The sequence below is a fragment of the Martes martes genome, assembly GCF_963455335.1.
Source record: "Martes martes genome assembly, chromosome: 9".
Taxonomy (NCBI): domain Eukaryota; kingdom Metazoa; phylum Chordata; class Mammalia; order Carnivora; family Mustelidae; genus Martes; species Martes martes.
The window spans coordinates 21,823,491-21,848,547 of record NC_137896.1 but is presented as its reverse complement, the minus strand read 5'-3'; the positions used below and the strand labels follow the sequence as shown (position 1 = coordinate 21,848,547).

At 45.4% G+C, this 25,057-nt stretch overlaps 1 protein-coding gene across 8 annotated transcripts in view; it reads left to right on the top strand.

Moving 5' to 3' along the window:
* Positions 1–20,851, top strand: part of DLGAP4 (DLG associated protein 4) — a gene marked incomplete at its 5' end in the record, with an annotated part of 84,638 nt that extends 63,787 nt beyond the window's left edge. For all 8 annotated transcript variants that reach the window (XM_080813078.1, XM_080813076.1, XM_080813077.1 and 5 more), the window contains 3 exons: positions 17,150–17,241; positions 18,136–18,291; positions 19,079–20,851. In XM_080813078.1, the coding sequence (XP_080669204.1) occupies positions 17,150–17,241; positions 18,136–18,291; positions 19,079–19,297 (467 nt within the window). In that variant the 3' untranslated portion in view covers positions 19,298–20,851. The remainder of the gene's footprint in view (positions 1–17,149; positions 17,242–18,135; positions 18,292–19,078) is intronic.
* Between the last annotated feature and the right edge of the window lie 4,206 nt (positions 20,852–25,057).

Here is a 25,057-nt window from a genome sequence, read left to right as displayed (position 1 = left end):
GAACACAGCAGGGGGAGTGGGAAAGGGAAAAGCAGGCTTCCTGCTGACACAGGGCTCGATCCCAAGATGCTGGGATCATGACCTGAGCTAAAGGCAGAAGCTTAACAACCAAGCCACCCAGGCACCCACACCTTTGATTCCTTTTTTTTTTTTTTCTTTAATGGAGAAATAGCATATATTTTTACGCTTAATTCAACTTTTTAAAATTAACATATGATGTATTATTTGCCCCAGGGTACAGGTCTGTGAATCATCAGGCTAACACATTTCACAGCACTCATGATAGCACATACCCTCCCCAATGTCCATAACCCAACCACCCTATCCCTACACCCCCCACTCCCCAGCAATCCTCATGTTGTTTCATGAGATTAAGAGTCTCTCGTGGTTTGTCTCCCTCCTGATCCCATCTTGTTTCATTTTTCCCCTCCCTAACCCCCACGACACCCCGCTCTGCCTCTCAAATTCCTCATTTCAGAGAGATCATATGATAATTGTCTTTCTCTGATTGACTTATTTCGCTCAGCATAATACCCCCTAGTTCCATCCACGTCGTCGCAAATGGCAAGATTTCATTTCTTTTGATGGCTGCATAGTATTCCACTGTGTATATATACCACATCTTCTTTATCCATTCATCTGCTGATGGACATCCAGGTTCTTTCCATTGCTGCTATAAACATTCAGGTGCACGTGCCCCTTCGGATCACTACATTTGTATCTACCCAAATGCACTACCCAGTAGTGCAATTGCTGGGTCGCAGGGTAGCTCTATTTTCAACTTTTTAAGGAACCTCCATACTCTTTTCCAGAGTGGCTGCAGCAGCTTGCATTCCCACCAACAGTGTAGGAGGGTTCCCCTCCACACCTTTGATTCTTAAGAACACCTTCTGTGTCCCAGTGACATAGGGATTTTTTCATGGTTTCAAAATTTGGGTGCTTTTTTTTTCATTTTTTCATATTTAGGTATTTAATTCATCTGCAGTTCATGTCATGCATTCTACAATCTTATTTTGTTTTTTTTTCATATGGAAAGCTGGGTGTCGGGACACCTGGGTGGCTCAGTCTGCCTTCAGCTCAGGTCATGGTCCCAGGGTCCTGTGATTGAGGCCCATATTGGGCTCCTTGCTCAGCAGGAAGCCTGATTCTCCCTCTCCCACACCACCTGCTTGTGTTCCCTCTCTCGCTGTCTCTCTCTTTCAAATAAATAAAATCTTAAAAAAAAAAAAAAGAAAGCCAGTTGTCACAACACCAGTTATTGACGTCATTACTTTCCTCACTGATTAGTGATACTGGTCAGTCATAACCACTGCCAAATTTTACATACACAGGGGTGTGTTTCTAGGCTCTATTCTGTTCTGCTGCTGTTTTGTCTATTTCTACATTAAAAGAGCTGTTAACTGCCATAGCTTTTTAATATTCCTTGGTATCTGGTAGGGTGAATCTCTCTTCCTTATTGTGTTCAGAAATAAAAAGTTCATGTATCTCTTCATTCGTCCAATACTAATTCTGGAATTAGTATAGCAAATTCCTTGGAAAAATTTGCTGGAGCATTGCCTGGAAATAGAATTTATAGATTAATTTGGGAATACTTGATACCTGTAAAATACTGAGTCTTCTTAGCTATGAATAAAGCTTCTATCTCCATTTATCCAGCTCTCCCTTTTATATCCTTCTTTTCAAGTGTAATGAATTGTTCCACGATGGTTTGACATAATTTTATGAGGCTTATTTTTTGGTATTATCTAGGTTTATTTAATAGTAAAATCAATCGGTTCTCTATTCTGCGTATTCTGATGAGTTATTTTGAGATTTGTACATTGAACTCATGTGCAGCAACTTTGTATAACTCTATTCCCTTTGATGCATCTCTTATGATGCATTATAAAATTTGCTACAATGACAATTTTTCATCTGCTTTCAGTCTCTTGTCTAACTGCTGGAGCATCACAACCCTGTGGAACAGTGGGAAGAAAGTAGCACCATGCCCCTCCCCTGGTCCCGACCTTCCCGCATTCTGTGAATATTTACTGGCGCTTTTTCTAGCTTCTGGTGAGAAGGCAGTGAACAAAACCAAGCCCCTGCCCTCACGAGGCCTACATTCTCACGAGAAGAGACAGAAAATAACCAGATAAGCAAACAGCATGGACGATGTTTACACGTGCGACAGAGAAAACAGCACAGAAAGCAGGACAGTGAGGGATGGGAGCAGTGTGGCGTCCCACACATGGTGGGCCGGGCAGGAAACCTGACCGAAGGGAGACAGCAACAGCAATCCTGGAGATCTGGAGGGCAGAGGCAGTGGCAAGGACTGAGAGCTCCGGGGGTGGGCAGGTGCCTGACGGGCTTCAGGCCCAGGGAGCAGCCAGCGAGGGAGCAGCCAGCGCGGCTGCAGGAGCAGGTGGGACGTGGGAGATGGGAGTCGGGCGGCGGTGCCCCACCTCACAGAGGGCCTCAGAGGTGGCATGAAAGGCTTGGCTTTACTCTCAGAGGAGAACTCACTGGAGAGTTTTTTGAGTGCTGAAGCTTGACATTCTTTTTTAAAAAGGATGAATCTGGTTTCTCTGTTCAAAAGAAGTACGGGGCACAAGTGGAAAGTGGGGGAAATGAGGATGTCACCACAGTGACAAGACAAGACAAGACAAGACAAGACAGTGGTGGCCATGGAGCGCTTCTGAGACAGGAGGCAGTTCTGGATACATTTGGAAGGCAGAGCATGATTTCCTGACAGACTGGGTATGAAAGAGTAAAAGGAGTCAAAACTGGCAAAGCCCCAGGCTTTAAGATTCTACGGGTAGTCCCTAGAGTATATGTTAAGGTCAGAAATGGGATGGCAGGGGACACCTGGGTGGCTCGAGTCCTGGGATCGAGCCCCGTATCAGGCTCCCTGTTCAGTGGGGAAGTCTGCCTCTCGCTCTCCATCTGCCTCTGTCCCTGGCTCATGCTCTCTCTCTCTCTCAAATAAGTAAATAAAACCTTTAAAAATAATAATAATAAAGTACTAATGAACAAAAAATTTTTTTAAAGAAATGAGATGGCAGGGCGACTGCGTGGCTCAGTCAGTTAAGCGTCCAACTCTTGGTTTCAGCTCGGATGTTGATCTCACTGGTGATGAGACTGAGCCCCGCATAGGGCTTCGTGCTCAGTGGGGAGTCTGCTTGAGATTCTCTTACTCTGCCCCGCTCCCCACTCACACATGTGCACTCCTTTTCCCCTGCCTAAAATAAATAAATGAATATTTAAAGAAAGCCTAAGGAGTAGAGACACAAACACTGTATAGGAGGAAAGGAGGAGTGACCAGTGAGATGGGAGAGAAGACAACTGGAACGCAACTGAACAGTTTTTTGTTTTAAAGATTGTATTTTATTTATTTATTTGACAGACAGAGATCACAAGCAGGCAGAGAGGCAGGCAGAGAGAGAGGAGGGAGCAGGCTCCCCGCTGAGCAGAGAGCCCGATGCGGGGCTCGATCCCAGGACCCTGAGATCATGACCTGAGCCGAAAGCAGAGGCTTTAACCCACTGAGCCACCCAGGCGCCCCGCAATTGAACAGTTTTTAAGAAGAGAGACTGCTGTGTCAGATGCTGCTGCTGGGCACCACAGGTCAGATCTAGAAACATAAGGTTATTGGAGACCTTCAAGAAATGGCCTGTTGTGGGGGAAGGGGGCTGGTGGGTGCAGGGGCAGCCTGACTGGAGAAGGGTTAAAGGAAAACAGTAGTAATTGGAGACAGCGAGTGTAGACAGTCATATGGCTGACTTTTTCTGTACAGAGAACAGAGAAACGAAGGGATATAATGTTGGAGGACAGGGTTGGGGTTTTTTGTTCCTTTTGTTTGTAAACAGCGATAAAGCCATGTTTATATGTTGTTGAGAATGACCTTGTGAGGAAGGGAAAATTCATTATGCTGGAGAGAAAGGGGACAGTTGTTCGGGTGGTCTTCTTAGGTGAGTGAGAAGAAACTGAATTAGTGCCCCAGTGGGAAAAAGGCAGTTCTAGGGAGTGTTTGAGGGGAACAGAGCTTAGGATTGTGATATTCCTGATGAATGGAGAGTAACCCACTCTGTTTCTCTGGATATATGTTATGTTCTGCTTTAAAGTCTTGTGTGTTGTGAGTTCTGTACAGCTGTCCTGCGGTCTGTCTGATATACCATGTCTTTCTGTGCACTTACTTTCAGCCTTTCTCTCACTGTCCTTGCAGTCATGTCTCCTATAATCAGCATATGTCTGTATTTTGAATTTTGTCCAGTCTCTTAATTTTTACTTCAGAAGTGGACAGTGCAGTCCATTTATAATAGGATTTCTATATACTTAGGGTTGTTCCTACCATGTTATTTTGTGGTATCTGTTCTATTTTTTTTCCTCTCTCTTGCCATCTTTTGGATTAACCTGCCCCTCTCCTGCTTCTCTTTCCTAGTATTGAGGCTGTATTAGTTGGTATTAAGTTTGCATTCAAATAACATTTAAAAAGAAAGAAAAAGTGGTTTGAACAAGACTTTATATCTTTCAGGTATGTCTGAGATAGGAATGCTAGAGCCCCAGGCTTGCTTTTTCTAAGTTTGATGTCATAGAATTGGCTTCCACTCACCAAATCTCATCATTCTGTGCACCTGAGTGGTTCGGTTGGTTGAGTGTCCAACTCCTGCTTTCAGCTTAGGTCATGATCTTGGAGTCCTGGGATCGAGCCCCTGTCAGGCTCTGCACCCAGCGTGGAGTCCCTCTGCTCCTCCCCCAGCTCGCACTCACCCTCTCTTCTCTCTCAAATAAATAAATAAAATCTTTATAAAACAAAAAAATCTTCTCATCGTTCAGAGTGGCTGCTGGATTCCAGAAGTCCCAAGTGCATTCCAGCCAGCAAAGGAACCAGAAGAGCACAAGAGCAGCACAGCCGCACACATTACTTTTCCCACCCACTTTATTGCTCATTTCAAGGGTAGCCAAGGGAATGAATGCCTGGGTCCGGGCTGCTATGTGCCCAGTTAAAACTCAAAGGTCCCCATACATCTCTTATTTTCAGAATCCTGTGCTGTGCTTAGCAGAGTGTGCGCGTTACAGAGCTGCAACATAATACCAACCACAGAAGTCCTTACTCGAATCCTGATTCTACTGTAGCTTGTTAGAGGATTCTGATCTTGTGCAAACCTTCCCTGTTTTCCATTTGACAATACTTTGTCCTGGAAAATTCACACCATGCCTAAAAAATTTCTGCATTTTTACTTTATTTGAATAAAGTTGCTATTTGACACGAAGAAAAGAAACTCGGGTGCTATTTCTGAGGGATAAAGAGAAACATTGGAGACAACTAGCTCTAACGGCCACTGCTATTCTTTCAACCCTTAAAATCTTAACGTTAAATTATTTAACATCTTTATCTTTCTCCCAGACAACACAAGGACCTTAAGATATGATTTATCTAATTGTTTTCTTATGATTAACCCCCCAACTGATGGTTCTTATATAATGACAGAAATCATTACTTATACATGTATGTATTTATATTTATCTGTGTTTATCATTTTCTTTGCTTATCCTTACATTTTACATCTTCCTTCTCTGATAATTCTTTTCTTTGCTGAGTATATTCTTTATCTTTTTTAAGGTTCATCTTTTTTTTTTTTTTTTTTGTAATCTCTATACCCCATGTGGGGCTTGAACTCCCGACCCCAAGATCAAGAGTCGCACACTCCACCAACTGAGTCAGCCAGGCACCCTCTGAGTATGTCCTTTAGAACTTCTTTAGTGAGAACTGAAGAGCTGGCATTAACTCGGTTGCTATTTTGCTCTCATTCTTCTTATTAATCTTTATATACATGCAAAGAGCAGACAGAGTAAAGACAAATAAAAAGAATACTCATGTATCCACCACCTTTTTTATAAATAGAATGTTAACCATCTTTGAAGTCCAGTGGTATCACCTTCCTTCTGCCGTAGGGTAAGCACTATCCTAAAATTTGTTATCCTCAAGTTAATTATATTCTTGCTTTTCTTTATACTTACAGCACGTAGATGTGTAACCCTAAGGAATATGTTTTGTTTTGCCTGTGTCTGAATTTTCTACTAACAGAAGCACAGGGTATGCCTATTTTTCTGAGGCTTGCCTTTTTTTTTTTTTTTTTTTGTTGTTGTTAGTAGGGCTTGAACTCACAACCCTGAGATCAAGACCTGAACTGAGATCGAGAATCAGATGCTCAACCGCCTGAGACACCCAGGTGCCCTGAGGCTTGCCTTTTTTAATTCAACCTTGTGTTTGAGCTTTGAGCTTCATCCATGTTAATGCCTGTACCTAGAAAACATTCTTCTCATTGTTACGTAGGATTACACCGTATGAATATACTATTCTCTACTCCACTGATGAGCCCTTGAATTGTTTCTAGTTTTCAGCTCTGAACAGTTCTTTTATAACAGCATTGAGATACAGTTTACATACCATAAAATTCACCCCTTTAAAGTATACAATTCAGTGGTTTTTGTTATATTCATGGAGCTATGCAATCATCACTACCTAATTTTAGAACATTTTCATCACACTAGAAAGAAACCTTGTACCCATGGAGTCATCATTCCTGGCCCCTCTCTCCCCTGCCCTCCCACCCTAGGCAAACACTAATCTGCTTTCTTTGTGGATTTTCCCATTCTAGACATTTTCATATAAATGGCATCACAATATATGTGGTCTTTTGCGTCTGGCTTCTTTCATTTTGCATATTTTTGAGGTTTATCCATGTTATAACATAAATTAGTATTTCATTCCTTCTAATTGCTGAATAAAATTCCATTGTATGGATATACCATATTTTCTTTATCCATTTTTCAGTTTTCTGGTTGCTTGCAATTTTGGTGTCAGGTCTAAGAAACCATTGCCTAATCCAGGATCTTGAATATTTACTCCTATTTGCTTCTAAGAATTTTATAATTTTATCTGTTATATTTATGTCTGTGAGTTAGTTTTTGTGTATGGTGTGAGGTGTATAAGTCCACTCTTAATCTTTTACATTTAGATATCTAGTTGTCCCAGTAGTTTGTTCGAGTGATTATTCCTTCCTCAGTAAATAGTTCTTGGTACACTTGTCAAAAATCAACTGACCATAAATGTTAAGAATTCATTTCCAAACTCTGAATTCTATTCCTTCGCATTGATGCACATGTGTATACTTATGCCAGTACCACACTGTCATGATTACTATAACTTTGAAGCAAGTTTTGAAATTACGAAGTGTGAGTCTTCCAACTTTGTTCTTCAGATAAAAATACAAACAAAACAAGTTTATAGCCAGCTCTCAGCTTCTCACTAAAGGAAGTTCTAAAGTATGTACTTTGATCTTGCATTTCCATGAGTTTTGGGATCACACTGTCAATTTCTGCCCAAAAAAAGCTGGTATTTTATTTTGATAGGGATTGTGTTAAATCCGTAATTCGATTTGGGGAATATTGCCATCTTACTGTTAAGTCTTCCAATCCATGCACATGGGCTATCTTTTCATTTACCTAGGTTTTTAAAGCTTTCCATAGTATTTCATAGTTCTCAGTATACAAATCTTACATATATTTTGTTAAATTTATTCCTAAGTATCTTATTCTTCTTTATGCTGTTGTAAATAGGATTGTTTTCTTAACCTCCTTTTCAGATTGTTTATTGTTAGTATATAGCAAGACAGTATATTTTTGTATGTTGATCTTGTATGCTGCAACCTTGCTAAATTTTGAGGAGGGGGAGATTCCTTAGGGTTTCTTATGTACCAGATAATTTCATCTGAAAATAGAGTTTTCTTTCTTTCTAATCTGGATTCCTTTTATTTTTGTTTTTTGCCTAATGGCCTGGCTTCAGTGTTACCTACACGTGGCAAGAGTTGGTCACCCTTGCTTTTGTCTCATTCCTGTTCTTAGGGTGAAATTATTCAGTCTTACGCCATTAAGTGTGAATTAAGCTATGGATTATTATGAACATTTCTGACCATATCTTCACCCAGTTTGTGACTTGTCTTTTTACTTTCTTTATGGCAACTTCTAAGTAAACATATTCTTAATTTTAATGTAAAGTTATCAGTCTTTTCCTTTTATGATTTATACTTTTTTTGTAGCTTAAGAAACCCATCCTTCTCCAAAAACCAAAAAGATATTTTACTGTTTTGGGGGGGACAACTGGCTGGCTCAGTCCACGGCTCTTGGTCTCAGGGTCATGGGTTCAAGCCCCACACTGGGTATAGAGATTGCTTAAATAAATAAACTTAAAAAATAATACACACACACACATATTTTAAAGATTTTATTTTTAAATAATCTCTACACCCAACGTGGGGTTCAAACTCAAAACTAATCTTGGCTCTCTACTCTCCCATATAAATTTCAGAATCAGCTTTTCAAATTCCAGGTTGAGATTTTGACTGGAATTATATTAAATCTGTAGATCAATTCGGGGTAAGATTGACATCTTTAAAAATTAAGTCTTTGCTCTCCAAGAACATGATTATGTGCCTCCATTTATTTAGGTCTTCTTTACTGTCCTCAATTAGATTTTGTATTCCCTTCATAAGATTTGTCAGATTAGTATATTCATTTTGTAGGGATAAGCTATATTTTTTGTTAATGTATTTTGTTTATTGTTAATGAAATGCTCTTGACTTTTATAGTGATATTATATCTAGAAACCTTGTTATATTCCTATTATTTATAAGTAAGGAACTGCTTTTTCAGGGGGGCCTAGCGGGCTCACTCAGAAGAGCATGCAGCTGTTGATCTCTCAGGATGTTGAGGTCAAGCTCCACGTTGGGTGTGGAGCCTACTCCAAAAAAAAAAAAAAAAAAAAAAAGAATTGCTTTTTCACATTGTTCTGTTGAGTATGATGTTTGCCATAGGTTTCTTACAGATGCTCTTATTCTGGCTTAAGAAAATTGTTGAATTTGGGGCGCCTGGGTGGCTCAGTGAGTTAAGGCCTCTGCCTTCGGCTCGGGTCATGATCCCAAGGTCCTGGGATCGAGCCCCGCATTGGGCTCTCTGCTCAGCAGGGAGCCTGCTTCCTCCTCTTTCTCTCTGCCTGCCTCTCTGCCTATTTGTGATCTCTGTCAAATAAATAAATAAAATCTTAAAAAAAGAGAATTGTTGAATTTAATGGAACTTTTTTACTGTATCTATTTAGATAATCATATGCTGTCACTTTCTTAATAATGTAAATTTTATTAAGAGAGATTTTTCTTGGGCGCCTGGGTGGCTCAGTGGGTTGGGCCCCTGCCTTCGGCTCAGGTCATGATCTCAGGGGTCCTGGGATCAAGTCCTGCATCGGGCTCTCTGCTCGGCAGGGAGCCTGCTTCCCTCTCTCTCTCTCTCTGCCTGCCTCTCTGCCTACTTGTGATCCCTCTCTGTCAAATAAATAAATAAACAAAATCTTTAAAAAAAAAAAAGATTTTTCTCCTTTCTTGACTTCTTTTTGGATTAACCAAGTATTTCCACCTTTCTTTCTTTCTTTCTTTTTTTTTTTTTAAAGATTTTATTTATTTATTTATTTGACAGAGATCACAAGTAGGCAGAGAAGCAGGCAGAGAGAGAGGAGGAAGCAGGCTCCCTGCTGAGCAGAGAGCCCCATGCGGGGCTCATTCCCAGGACCCTGGGATCACGACCCGAGCCGAAGGCAGAGGCTTTAACCCACTGAGCCACCCAGGCGCCCCTCTTTCTTTCTTTTTTTTAAAGATTTTACCCATTTATTTGACAGAGATCACAAATAGGCAGAGAGCCGGGCAGAGACAGAGGAGGAAGCAGGCTCCCCGCTGAGCAGAGAGCCCAATGTGGGGCTCAATCCTAGAACCTGAGATCATGATCTGAGCTGAAGGCGGAGGCTCAACCCACTGAGCCACCCAGGCTCCCCTATTTCCGCTTTTCTCACGTTAGCTTACTATTCTTTTAGTAGTCACTCTAAAGATTACAACCTGCATCTTTGACTTGTAAAGACTGCTCTAGATTAGTACCTTCACCACTTCACGGATGTGCAAGGACCGTAGAACACTTATTCCCTTCCTGACTTGTGTACTATTGCTGGGAAGTGTTACAGTTCTATAAATAGTCTAACTGCTCCAAGACTTTATTTCTGCTTTATACAATCAGTATTATAATGAATATTTACTTAGCTTTACCAACTTTTTTTTAACCCTTTTGTTACTCTTTACTCCTTTATTTCTGTGCTTCTACTTAGGATCATTTTCCTTCCTAAGGAACTAAAGCAAGGGGTACCTGGGTGGCTCAGTTGGTTAAGCATCCAACTCTTGATTTTGGCTCAGGTCATTGATCTCGGGGTCCTGGGATGGAGCCCTACATTGGGCTCTGCACTCAGCAGGGAGTCTGCTTAAGGATTCTGTCTCTCCCTCTGCCCCTCCCCCCAACTTGCATGCTCTCTCTCAAATAAATAAATCTTTTAAAAAAAATGTTTAAAGCACTAAAGCAAAAGCCTAAAGAACTCTGCTCAGTATTTTTTTTAAAAATTTTATTTGGGCGCCCAGGTGGCTCAGTGGGTTAAGCCTCTGCCTTCAGCTCAGGTCATGATCCCTGGGTACTGGGATCAAGCCCCGCATCGGGCTCTCTGCTCAGCGGGGAGCCTGCTTCCTCCTCTCTCTCTGCCTGCTTGTGATCTGTATGTGTCAAATAAATAAATAAAATCTTTAAAAAATAAATAATAATAAAAAGATTTTATTTATTTGACAGAGAGAGACACAGCAAGAGAGGGAATACAAGCAGGGGAGTGGGAAAGTGAGAAGCAGGCTTCCCACTAAGCAGGAAGCCCAATACGGGGCTCCATCCAGTACCCTGGGATCATGACCTGAGCCAAAGGTAGATGCCCAACGACTGAGCCACCCAGGGACCCCTCTGCTTAGTATTTTAATGTAGTATTTGTCTTAAAATGTCCATATTTGTCCCCCCCACCTTTTTTTTTGAATAGTATTTTTGCTAAGAACTGTAGGTTGGTATTGATGTTTCAGTACTTTATGTCTTTGATTACGTTCTGATTCCCAGCCTTTCTATTAGTCATCTGTCAGTCTTCTGCTACTCCTTTGAAGAATCATTTGTTTCTCCCCTCTGTCTGCTTTCAAGATTTTCTCCTTGTGTTGTAGTTTTATTAATTTTACTGTGATACATACATGTGGTTTCCTTTTTATTTGCCCAGCTTGATGTTCACAGGGTTTCTTGAATCTTGGGTTTGTCTGACTTTCATCAGTTTCAGAAAAGTCCTGGCCATCACTTCCTCAGATTTCTGCTCCATTTTATCTCTTTTCTCCTGTGGGTGCCAATGACACATACATTAGACTGTCGTTTTGTTTCTTCATCATCTTTTCTGTATTTTCCCTTTTTTCCTGCTCAGGGCCTCAGTCTGGATATTTCCTGCTGGATTATTTTATAGGTCAGCTGTAACTAATGTATTAAACTCATCTCTTGGCATTCCTAGTTTCAGTTACTCTATTTTTTAATTCTAGAGTTCCCATTTGATTCTTTTTGATCGATTCTTATTCTCTGCTAACATTCTTTATCTTGTCACAGATTTCCTTGGCCATATTCAGTTATTTAATACCCTTGTCCAGTATCCACATCCCTTCTGGGTTTTTTTCTTTTTCCTGTTTTCTCTTTTGGTGTGCAGTCATTTGGTCCTTTGACTGCTATGCTTGGTAATTTTTATTCAGTGCCAGAAACTATACATGAAAACAGCTTGGCTCAGGATGATTTTCTGTTCTTCAAAAAAAGGTTTACTTTTGCTTCTTGCAGGCAGTCAGAGTAGGGCCAGACCATCTTAATCCAGTATGGGATTGAACTGTTTCAGAGCTGGGTGTTTTGAGACAGTCTGTTTCTACTTATCCTTATCCTAGGGTGCACTCCCCAGGGAATCCCAGAGATAGCCTGTGGCATGTTCTAAGCCCCTCCTCCTTGGCAGACCATAAACTCCATTTTCCTCTCTCCCACTGGAGACTATTGGAAGCATTGCTTAGCTTAATGCATTCCCCTACTGCAAGTCCTGTCTTCAGTTTTGGCTTCCCTAATTTCATGAAACTGCCTCAGGCTCTGCTCAGCTTCTCAGCCCCCTAACCACCACTTTCTGCTCTGCTTTTCCACCTCTCAACCTTGTGCTGCTCATAAATTGGGAGAAGCCATAGGGTACAAGCAATGCAGAGTATCAGACTTGCCTGAATATTGTTTCCTTCTTGCTGGCATCTTAGCCTCTCAGATTCTGGTTGCTTGGGTAATTTATTAATGCCTTGAGATTTTCTGGGGATTTGTTTTGTGTTCTATTTAGTTTTTTCCCTTGTTCTTAGTGGGAGGATTCGGTTTGTCTCCTACTAACTGGTTTTTCATGGCCAGAAACAGAAGTCATTAGAATTTTCTAATGTTGGATCAGTCTTGTATTACCAGGATAAACCCAAGTTAATAAGGATATATTATCATATTAGTATGTTGGTGGTCTTGATTTGATAATATCTGACTTAATACTTATGCCTTTGTTCATGAGAGTTGGCTGGTAATTTTCCTTTCTCATACTTGTCCTATTTTAGTATTAATGTTATCCAGCTTCATAAAATGAGTTTGAGATGTTTCCTCTATTCATATGCATTTTTAACAACAAAATTACCTTTTATTTTACCATTTTGTAGAACTTTTTTTTTTTTTTTTAAGATTTTATTTATTTATTTGACAGAGATCACAAGTAGGCTGAGACAGGCAGAGAGAGAGGAGGAAGCAGGCTCCCTGCTGAGCAGAGAGCCTCCATTTTGTAGAACTTTTAAAAAAAGATCTTTTCCAGGGGTACCTGGCTGGTTTAGCTGGTCAAGCCTCTGCCTTCGGTTCTGGTCATGATCCCAGGGTCCTGGGATCAAGCCCCACATTGGGCTCCCTACTCATCAGCTGGGAGTCTGCTTCTCCCTTTGCAGTTCTCCCTGCTTGTGCACACTCTGTCAAATACATAAATAAATCTTTTAAAAAGTCTTTTCCAGGGGCACCTGGCTGGCTCAGTTGGTGGAGTACACAACTCTCGATCTTGAGGTCATAGTTCAAGCACCATGTTGAGTGTAGAGATTACTATAAAATCTTTTAGGGGCACCTGGGTGGCTCAGTGGGTTAAAGCCTCTGCCTTCGGCTCAGGTCATGATCCCAGGGTCCTGGGATCGAGCTCCACATCGGGCTCTCTGCTTGGCGGGGAGCCTGCTTCCCTTCCTCTCTCTCTGCCTGCCTCTCTGCCTCCTTGTGATCTCTGTAAAATAAATTTAAAAATCTTTTTTAAATATATAATAAAGTAAATAAATAAAATCTTTTTAAAAAGTTAAACTTTTAAAAATATGTATCTTTTCTACTACGGTTATGTCATATGGCTCTTTTTCCATTCATAATCTTTTTTTGTTTGCACCTGTCTCCTTTATATTTTGATCAGCCTGGCAGGGTTCATTAATTTTATTAATCCTCTATTATATCTTGGTGTATTTATTAAATTCCTGCTCTTTTTGGGTTCATTGTATTGTTCCTTCACTAATGTCTTAAATTGGATACTTATTTTTTTTCAGCCTCTGAAAACATGTTTTGAAACCTCTGGATCTCTGTTAGTACTACTTTAGCCATATCTATCTAACAAGTTAGGACATGTAATATTTCCAACTGCCACTGTGATTCCTTTGACCAGTGGATTACTTAGATGTTTATGGTTTTGTTTTTTAAGTAAACCCTACACTCAGCATGGAGCTCAGAATCACAATTTTGAGATCAAGTCGCACATTCCACCAACTGAGCCAGCCAGGCACCCCATTTTTGTGTTTTTAAACATGAGAGTTTATATATGAAAACTTTATTCCTTTTTTATGGCTAAATATTATTCCATTGTATGTATATGCCATTTTTTTTAATTTATTTGAGCGAGCACAAGGGTGGGGAGGGAGAAGCAGACTCCCTGCTAAGCAGAGAGGGTCGACTCTGGGACTCTGGGATCATGACCCAAGCCAAAAGCAGGCGCTCAACCACTTGAGTCACCTGGACATCCCTCCATTCATCTACTGCTGAGCACTGGGGTGGCTTCCACCTTTGACTACTGTGGATAATGCCACTATGAATACTGGCATACAGGTAATCTGTTTACTCTGTGCTTTCATTTCTTTGGGGGTATATACCTAGGAGTGGAATTTTTTAGTTATATGGTAACTGGATGTTTAACTTTCTTTGAGGTGAACTGCCAGACTGCAGCAGCCGTGCCATTTTACATTCCCACCAGTGAGGCACAAGGGTTCTAGTTTCCCCACATCTTTGCAAACTTTGGGTTTTTGGTTTTGGTGGTTTTATTTCATTAACAGGCATCCTAATGGGTGTGAAGTGGTATCTTATGGTTTTGATTTGCAGCTCCCAAATGGCTAGTGATGTTGAGGATACACTTACTGAACATTGGTGTATATGGAAATATCTGTTCAGCTCCATGCTCCTTTTTTAATTGGATTATTTTTGTTGTTGGGTTATAGGAGTTCTTTGTTGTCTGGATGCTAACCCTTTATTAGATATGTATTTGCCAGCAATTTTCCCATTTGGTGGGTTGTCATTCCACTTTCTTCATAGTATTCTTTGATTCATAAAAATTTTCCATTTTACTAAAGCCAAATTTATCTTTTGTTGCCTGTACTTCTGGAGTCTTAAACTACTGCCCAGTTCAAGGTCATGAAGATTTGCTGTTTTTATCTAAGAGTTTTATAGTTATAGCACTTAGATTCATTCTTAAGGGTCCAACTTCATTCTTTTGCTTATGGGTAGTTTTTCCAGCACTCTGCTAAAGAGACTGTCTTTCCCCATCCACACTCATTCTGGAATGACAGAATACTACACCCAAAGGAACTCACCCCACACTTTTCCATTGTTGTAGTTGAGAAATTTGCTGTTGAATTCATTTCTTTAGCAGAAAGATTGCTTTTAATCTTTCCTTGCCCTTTGGCTGCTTTGTAGGAGCATCTCTGTGTCTTCTATTTTACTGGCAATGTGAATTTGCTTGGGATTCATTTGGCTCCTGAGTAACAGGTGTCAGCCATTTCTGGAACGTTCTAAATCATGTTTGTTCTCTTCTTGTAGAGCTGACCCATGTACACAGAGGCCCACTCTCTTCAGTGTCTCTCAGCACCTTTCTTTTTTGATAGTTTCTTTCATATTCAGTTGCTGCTTTTTATTTATTAAGAAATTAGGTGCCCCGGGGCGCCTGGGTGGCTCAGTAGGTTAAAGCCTCTGCCTTCAGCTCAGGTCATGATCCCAGGGTCCTGGGATCGAGCCCCGCATCGGGCTCTCCGCTCCGTGGAGAGCCTGCTTTCTCCTCTCTCTCTGCCTGCCTCTCTGCCTAACTTGTGATCTCTGTCAAATAAATAAATAAAATCTTTAAAAAAAGAAAGAAAGAAAGAAAGAAAGAAATTAGGTGCCCAAGTGCAGTCTTATGGTTGGGAATTCTCAGGAGACACCTCTCCTTTTATTCCTACTACACTCTAGACCAAGTGTCTCCACTACCTGTCTTAAGAAGGGGGTGAGGAGTGGCTCATTTTATTCCTGGCAATTTAACTATTCATTTAAAAAGACATCTTGTGGGGCACCTGGGTGGCTCAGTGGGTTAAAGCCTCTGCCTTCGCCTCAGGTCACGATCTCAGGGTCCTGGGATCGAGCTCCGCATCGGGCTCTCTGCTCAACGGGGAGGCCTACTTCCCCCCTCTCTCTGCCTACTTGTGATCTCTGTCAAATAATAAAATCTTAAAAAAAAAAAAAAAAAGACATCTTATTTTGTTACCAAGCAGTTGAAGCGGTTCGCACCAGGAGCCTTTTCGCTCCTCTTCTCCTAGTCCTGGGGCCCCATAGCGGGTTTTATTCTTTGTGCTGTTCCACAGTGGCCCTGGTTTCTTCGATGGCCTGGTTTTTCTCTCATGCTAGCTCTGAGCTCCACTGTCTCATTTTCTTCTCAGAGCACCTCAATCCCAGCCTTGAACGACCACTTGATATATTCATGGCTTTTCACCATTTTCTAGCAAGAACTATCTGGTGAATATTCGTGTGCCATTTGCTGTGCTTGTAATCTGTTTAGCTCCTTTTTAATTACTTTCTAAATAAGGCAAAATTCTTCCTTGATGAGTTCTTATAAAGTAGATCAGTGTAGAAGAGGGGCCAGGCCTGCGTCCCAGGTGGGCAGGAGTTCCTAAAGCACAGGGATGGGGGTCGTGTTCAGCCTCGTCTTCTCCCCCCTTACAGTGCAAAGCTCCCCACCCCCTGGTGCTGAACCAGGCACAGGAAAGCTCTTGCTGCAGTCCACATCCCCTTTTCATTTCAAGTAAGAGATGACTGGCTTCTCCCCTCGAGGCACGCTGCTTTGGAAAACTCAAAACTGACACCTCAATCCAGATAGGCAGCCCACTTCACACCCCGTGCTGACGAGTTCTGTCACAGGAGAATTCAATGCCGATTTCCTCTTTACTCTGTTTTGCTTTGGTGATTCTACGGCAGCTGAGAAGTCATACTGTCTTTATACCACAACTAGTAAAAGATCAGCCTTATATTCCTGGGCTGAGACCTTCATGGCTAACTGTCCTGTTGGATTCTGTTTGCTTATATTTGATGAGACTTTTACATTTATGTTCAGAATGAAAGTGGTCTATTCTTGGCATGTCCTATCTATTCTCAGGGCTCCTGAAATGAGCGGTGTCATTTCCTATGTTTATGGACACTCTGGAACAATCTCAATGTATGATACTGGGATTTTCTGTTCTGTAAAGGTTTTATCAAACGTCACCTGTAAAACTACATAGTTTAGCTTGCCTCCTTTTTCTGGTAAGATTTTTAACCTCTTCAATTCTTTTTAAAAACAGCTTTGGTCTAATAAGATTTTCTGTTTCTTCCTGATTCTATGATAATTCAGGTTTTCCTGGAAATTTTTTCCATTTAAACTCAATTTTCAAATCTATTGACATAAAATATATGTAGAAACTAAGACATGGGACTCACTTTATCTGTATTGTTTGTATTTTTCACAAGATCAGATTAAAGTGGGCATAAAATGAAGACCAGATGCCATTCACCAAATGATGATTGGTAACCTGAGTGGGGTCAAGGGGATAAATGCCCTGATCCTGCCTTCTACCCCAACAAACCCTGTGCTCTGCTCAGTCTCTCTCCACCTTCTCTTTCTCAGTCTTAGGAAAAGTCCTCAGTGCTGTGGGCAGTGCCCAGCTACTGATGTCCCAGAAATTCCAGCAGTTCCGGGGCCTCTGTGAGCAAAACCTGGTGAGTGTGACTCTTCCTCCTCCACCGTGGGCCTTCCAGACTTTGCCTTCCTGCCAGGTTAGCCCCTCTAAGCCTCTGTGCCCTCCTCCCTAACACAGAGAAGGTGCTGGTGACACATGTCCATGCCTCGCACAAGGAAAAGAGCCTTCCAAATTTCTAATGCCTCTTCAAATAGAAAAGCAAAGCCTATGTGAAAGGAGCCACATGAAACTTAAAAGTCAGCACTGACTCATTTGTATTAAACATGCTCTAAGACGACGGGTGAGGACTGGAGACATATCACCCTCTGGCCTTCCCTATCAGGAGGGTGGCTTTTCCTGTGGAGGCCTCACCTCACTCCCCATGGCCACAGACAGCATGCTCCTAGGGCTGGAGGATAAGGACGAGTGTTTATCTCCAGGACCTGCAGAGATGTAGCATTGGCTGGGGCAGTCATCATGAGCAGTGTGTGGTTGGAGAACAGACTAGGGGGACAGAAACCCTGTCGGTTCTGTAAATACACCCATCTGGCCGTGTTCCTGGCTTCTTCCTGCCTCACTATAGACCACAGCCAGGAGCTTCTGTACAATGAGAAGAGCTCTCAGCCTGACATACATTAGGAGCATGAGGGCCTTCATCCCTGTAGTCCTACAGTGGTGGTCAAGGCCTCAGTCCTATGCATGTACAGGGCCTGCTCTCTTTCTCCCAAAGATCTGCACCATCACAGGGCTGGCAGTGACCAGGAACTTGCTTCATTCCCTCCTACAGATCCTGATGTTGGGAACTGGGGGGAAGCAAGATGAGGCCTCCAGGGACCCTAACCAGAGCTGGCAGGGTCAGGAGACCATACTTGGTGTGGGGTGCAGAACAAGCGTCTGCCTTGCTCGCCCCACTGATCCCCATCTCCCTCTGCAGAACCCTGAAGCCAACCCACGTCCGACAGCCCAGGACCTGGCAGGGTTCTGGGACCTGCTACAGCTGTCCATCGAGGACATCAGCATGAAGTTTGATGAACTCTACCACCTCAAGGCCAACAGCTGGCAGCTGGTGGAAACCCCCGAGAAGAGGAAGGTGAGCATGGAGCAGTGCGGAGGGGAAGTCCAGGGACAAATTCCTGGTCGGCAATAACGCTGCCCACATCGGTCAGTGCTGCTTGGCTCCCTTCTCCGTGTGTCGTCTTTGAGCTGGGGGCTCACGTCCATCAGTGCGCAGGGTCCATGCTTGGCTCTCGTCCAGCATGCTGCTCGCTCTGTGTAGTTGAGGCTGCCCCCTGAAGCATGCCATCCCACCCTGCATGTTCAGAAAGGGGGCTCCTAGGAGACAGATGCCCACAGTCCTGAGCACAGGTAGAGACATGGCTGTCAGAACTCTGGAGGCAGAAAATCAGTCCTCCTGGGGCCAGCCTCTCCCATGAGGTGCGGCTTCCTTCTATAAAACCGTGGCACCCAGGGACCCGCTGTGGTTACTGGGTACTGAACCATGGCCCCTGTGAGTTCTGACCCCCTGGAAAAGCCTGTGAAATGTGGCCTGGGAGTCCGAGGTCCTGAATTTAAATCCCAGCTCAGGCCATGTGACTCAGGCTCCCCATGGTTCAGAGCAGGGGTGGGAACAGGTGCTGTGTCCATCCCTTCCTGCTAGAACATTCTAGAATCCTAAGCTTGCATTTTGCTCCTATGCCTTGTGCTATTCCCACTATCATCGCTTCTTGTGGCTTTCTGATTCCATGTGTGTGTTGCTTGTGCCTGATGTGGGGAGGCTGGGGTGGAGGCTCCAGCTGCCAGCATCAAGTGGGAGGTAACGCCCCACAAAAGGTGCACCTTTATTTTATTTTTCTTCCCTCCTTACTGTCTCACTAAAGGAAGAGAAGAAACCACCCCCTCCGGTCCCAAAGAAGCCAGCTAAATCCAAGCCGGCAGTGAGCCGCGACAAGGCCTCCGACGCCGGGGACAAGCAGCGTCAGGAGGCCCGCAAGAGACTCCTGGCGGCCAAGCGGGCAGCTTCTGTGCGGCAGAATTCAGCCACGGAGAGTGCAGACAGCATCGAGATTTATGTCCCTGAGGCCCAGACCCGACTCTGAGACCAGGAAGTGGGAAGCAAACAATTTTAAGTCATTAAAAAAACAAACAAACACACAAACTAAATGTGAACGGAACACCATTTTCTCAACCTTTAAGATGGTTATTCTGTCCAGAGACCCTGAGCCAACTTTCAATTGACGCATACAAGGGCTCACAATTTGGCTTTTTTGGGTCCCTCCCAGCTTTAGGTTAATGAAGACTTCATACAAAAAAAAGTCAACAGAAACACAAAACTCTCAAACTTTTTTTCCCCCTCTGGTTGGCCGCGGTGGGCTAGGTAGACGGACCTCGGCACCTCCTGGCCCAGCCTCCAGACTGCGGTCTTTTTACTTGTTCTATCTCACGAGAACTCGCACTAGCTTGTTTACAAGACGAGGACAGTCCGAGGACAGCCTTGGGTCCCTGCCATGTCCTTCCTCCTCTTCCCGCTACCCTGCTCTGACCTTGCAGTTTTCATTCTTCTGTTCGTCTCCTCTCCCTTCAGAGCTCACCCTGGGGCCACCATCGTGGCGGCCGGCTTGCCAACTCTGGGCCCCGCGTGCGGCTGCCAGCCTGGAGAGCCAGACCCGCGCCCCTGCCCCAGCGCTCCCACTTGCTCATGCGCACACGCAGGCGCTGACCCCGCAGCAGCAGCCCCGGGCGGGGGGGGGGGTCTCCGAGAAGGGGAGGAGGGTTCAGGGCTTTGTGGGGGGACAATGAGATAAAAGCCACCGTTATCACACTCCAGACTCCCGCCTCTTTCTTCTCTCCAGCCCCCTCTTCCTTCAGTAAAATGTCTGACTCAGAGTGACTTGCAGGGGACACTCGAGAGTGGGACCCCATTTTCCAGGGGTCGCCTGTCCCTGGCCAAGCCTGTGTACAGCACCCGAGGGGCAGGCGGCTGTGTCTGTATGTATGTGTACATATGCACATAGACCTTAGAGTGTATATTTAACAAACGCCCATCTGCTCACCCATGCCCCCCAGCGCCACCGCTGGCTCTCGGGGCACCTGGCAGGAGGCGGGTGTGTGAATAGCATATATTTTTACATGTACTATATCTAGGTGTGTGTACAAGTGTGTGTAAAAATATATACCTTGTGTGTAAGCGGCCTTTTTTTTGGTCTCCCACCTGCCCCCTGCCGTGGGCCCATCTGCCCTGCCTCTGAGTTTTCTATTCTTTTTTTTTACCCCAATCATCCTTCTCTCTCCCACCCCGACCCCCCCACCCCAGCCCCACTCCCAGGGTGGCGTCAGCCCTGAGCTGCAGTGGCCCAGGCCTGCAAGGTTGGGGGCGGGAGGGGGTAGGGGGAGGCCCAGCACACGAGGGCTGCTCTCTCTACCATGGAGATGACGATGGCATTGGAGATGTCCTCATGTCCGGCACTCGCTGCAGGGGCCCCGGGTGAACAGAGGGCCTGCTCCGGGGCCCCATTCCAGCCTGGCCGCTGTCTGTGACCTTGGGCAAGTCACTTGACCTCTGTGTGCCTCAACTTCCTCCTCTGTAAAATGGGGACAGTCCCTGCCCCTCCCTACCTCACAGGCATGTTGTGAGAATAAATGAGGTAACGTGTACCAAGGGCTCATGGTGTTCTTACAGCGGGCCGGGCCAGGCTGGGGTGAGATGGGCGGAGGGGACACCCTGGGAGACTGAGCCAGAACCCCTGCCACATGGCAGCTCTTTGGAGACAGGCTGACTTGTGTGTAAACCGTCATTCCAGCTCTGGCACAACCCGGCTTGCAAGAAAGCTGCCCTCAGTTCCCTGACCTTACAAATGAGTAACATCCCCCTTCACCTGCCTCCTGTGAGAAACAGACACTTAACCCATCATTGCTCCATGGAAGCCAAGCTGGGCTGCCCTGGTCCACCCCCCAGACCCAGGACCAGTACTCTGTCCCCTCAGCAGCGGCCTCCCCCTGACAGCTGCGTGCACTCAACACACCTCCTGAGCACCTGCTCCAACGGCCCCGCGCCTGGCAGGCGGTCCCACACTCTGGTGGAGGAGAAAGACCCTGAATGAGGCCTACGTGAGTTTAAGTCTACTGCAGGCGGCAAAAGAGAAGATGCAGCACCAGGAGGCTGCAGGAAGCGACAGAGCAGCCCCACCCAGCCTGGGGTGCAGCGCTCGGCTCCAGCCCAGAGGCACCACAAGTATTAACCTGCTCTGGGCGACAGCGAGTCCGGGGAGAGTGTGTTCCAAGCAGAAGGATGTTCAAGTGTAATGCCCGGTGGTACAAACATGGTTTTCAGGAAGTTCTCAGGCCAAGCTGGGCTGCAGATGCCTGGTCTCCTTCCTCATCCCCACCCAGCTAAGACGCAGTGACCTTGGGCTCAGGGGATGCACAGAACTGCCTCCCAGCTCCACCTGGTCCCTCCTGAGCTCCGCTCCTCCCTCAGGCCAGACCCCCGTGCTCAGAGCCTCTTGCCCTCCTCTCTGGATCCTGTTAGTGGTGGCTGAGCAGCTACAGAACTCAACTGTCGGCTCTGACAACCTTCCGGGGCTGGCACTCCCTGGACCTATCCCTGCCCTGAGGGGAAGTGGTGATTAGAAGAGTAAGTGAAGAGGTTGCAGGTGGCCTTGGGCACTGAGCCGGACACTTAGAGCGGTGAGTGAATGCTGGAGGGGGCCACGAGCTAGCTAGCAGCCCAGCTCTATTTCTGACAGACCTCAGGGGAAGAGGGGGGACGCCTACCCCTCAGGGCCTGAGTGTTCTTGCCACAGTAGGGGAGGGGCCCTGGCAGTTGGATCAGGGTCTCCAGCAGGGATCCTAAACTCCCTACAGGGGAGCACAGCGAGCAGGAAGCATGTGACGTGCAGCATCGGGGCCTCCACTCCTAGCCCTGCTGCCGCCACAGTGAAGAAAGAACAGGATAATGAACACCATGTCCTTCACCCAAAATCAGCAACTGTCAACAACTACCATATTTGCACCATCCCTCGCAGGCCCATCCAAAAACGCCCCACTTCTCCCGGAGCCATTTGGGAGCTAGCTGCATACACCATACTTCACCCCAAACACACCAGGCACCACCTGAGAATAAGGACATTCCTGCATGACCACAATACCACTGTCACCCTCTAACGTAAAAAAGGAGTGGTCCACGAGCATCCCCCCCCAACCCCATTACCCAGAAGAGTGCCCAGGCCCAGACATGAATACGAAAGCACAGCCACACTCCAAAGTCCCCAATAATGTCCTCTCTGGCTCTTCCTTTGTACCTGCCCAGGATCCACCCAAGGGTCTCTCACTGCTCTCAGTTATGATGTCTCGTAGTCTCACTGAACCAGACCTGACACTCAGGACATGACATCTTTTAAGTATCCATGCATCTTGGGGCACCTGGGTGGCTCGGTCAGGTAAGCGCCTGCCTTCGGCTCAGGTCATGATCCCAAGGTCCTGGGATCGAGTCCCACATCGGGCTCTCTGCTGAGTGGGAGCCTGCTTCTCCGTCTCCTCCTTGCTTGTCCTCTCTCTCGCTATCTCTGTCACTGTCTCTCACAAGTAAATAAATAAAATCTTTTTTAAAAAAGTATCCAAGGATCTTGCAGAGTGTTGCATGGTCTAAAAGTATGTATTCTCATGACTAGATTTGTATAAAACAGTATGAGCCAGAACATGACTATGATAATACCTCATTCTCTGTACTTCTATCAAGAAGGCATTTGTTTATTTAGGAAAAGACCAACAGCAGCTTCCCAGAGAAGCTGCATTTCCAAAGCTGGGTCCTGAAGGACAGAAAGGGGTCAGGAGAGAGAGATTGCAGGCTGTGGGGTGCTGGGGGAGAGGCAAAGGGAGCCTGAGCCTGTACACTGAGCCTGGGTCCCTGAGAACCACCCTCAGGGCGGCACATTCTAGGGCAGGAGCCCCAGGGTCCCTAGTTGTTCTCAAGCCTGGAGTCTCCCCCACCCCATGGCCTAAGCTGAGAGAGGAGGCCAGGCTGCAGCCAGGAGCAGCACTGGGTTCAGAGGCCTTCTGGCCAGGACAAAGCCATTGCCAGGTGGCCTGCCAGCCAGCAACATGTATATGCCAGCACAGGTAAAAGTGCTGCTGTGGACCTCCAGCCCATTGGAGAATTTGTTCCCACCACCATCACTGGAGTGGAATTTCTTTCCTTTTTTTTAAAAGATTTTATTTATTTATTTGAGGACAGACAGTGAGTGGGACAGCACAAGCAGGGTGAAAGGCAGAGAGAGAAGCCAGCTCCCCGCTGAGCAAGGAGCCTGAGTCAAAGGCAGACACTGAATAAATGGCCTGAGCCACCGAGGGGCCCTGGAGTGGAGTTTCTGAGAGAAACACAGAATGAAGTTGTGTCCCCTGCGCTTTGGAATCTGGCTGACCTGAAACATCCATGTGGCCCTCACTGCACCTCCCACAGCAGCCAGAGGGTCTTTACAAAGTCCTGACTCGGTTAGCTCCAGAACTCACCCTCCACGCAGAAGCCTTTGCAGCCCACCTGGTGGCAGCAGAAGAAAGCCCAGCCTCCCCCCCTTGGCCCGAGAGGCCCCTGCCCAGCTCTTCCACTACACCTCCCATGGGATCCCACCCTAGTTTCACCTCAGGCCTGGCCCAGGGAGCATGGCTCCCCACCAATGCAGTTAATGTTACCCCTTCCTCAGCCCTCAGCTCCCAAAGTCCCTGGGCCAGGCCAGGCTGGGGCAAAAACCCCTGCTCTGGACTTGGCTTGTCTGTCTTTGTTGCGGTCGCTGATGTGGTGATACTCCTATCCGTGCAGCTGTATGTGAGCATTTGTCTCCACTAGGAGACGGTGGGCTCCCAGAGAATAGGAAGTGAGTTTTTCAACCAGCCTCAGGGCCTAGCACAGATGAGAGCTTCAAGACTATTATTTCCCAGCTGGCTCAGCCGGTGGAGCATGCGACTCTTGATCTTGGGGTGGTAAGTTCGAGCCCCACATTAGGTATAGAAATGACATAAAAACAAAAGGTTTAGGGAAAAAAAGGAAGTATTATTTCCTAAATGAGTGAGCTTCCTGAGGGAAAGAGGGGTGGGACTTCACAGAGAAGACAGTATTGGAGCTGGGCTCTGAAAGATGAACAGGGGTTCCAAGCTGAGGCAGAGAAAGGCAAGCACAGAGGCTGAAGTGTGAGACTGCTGCTGCACAGGAAGGGCCTCAAATGCCACGTTAAGTAGTAAAGGCTCTAAATGGAACAGGGACATTTCCCCCTACAGAAGCCACCTTCCCATGAGACAGGGACCCCCAGTTCCAGCGTCCAGGGGTGGCCATGGTCCCCTAATGACCAGCCAGCATCAGGGTTTAATCTCTAGCACGTGTGCACAGAGCCCAACCCTGGTGACGCCCTGTGACCAACAGGAAACATGGGAATTTGGGGGGCCTCAAATGCTATGCCTCCAACTTTTCATAGACTGACAGATGACTCCCACATCTGACTCTGCAACCCCAATTTCCTTGAACTCCACACTTCCCACTCACATGTCTACCTCTCAAAATGAACATGTCCACCAACCAGCAGAAGTAAAAGGAAGTGAGAAGGGCCAGAAAGTCACCACGAAGCAACCATCCCAGCAACAACTAAATCACCAGTGGGTGTCACAAGTCAGTGAAAGTTTGCTGAGGAGCAGAATGTTTGGTCTCAAAGGAGCACCCCATAAACTACTTACTCATGAAATATGGATTAAAAAAGGGGAAAATTATAACTTTCTGATGGATAACCCAGCAGATACCACCTTAAAAAGAGGCTGAAGTTATTATTGCTGGTGAGGGAAAAAATTAACATCCTATGTCTTCTGTTGAAACATGC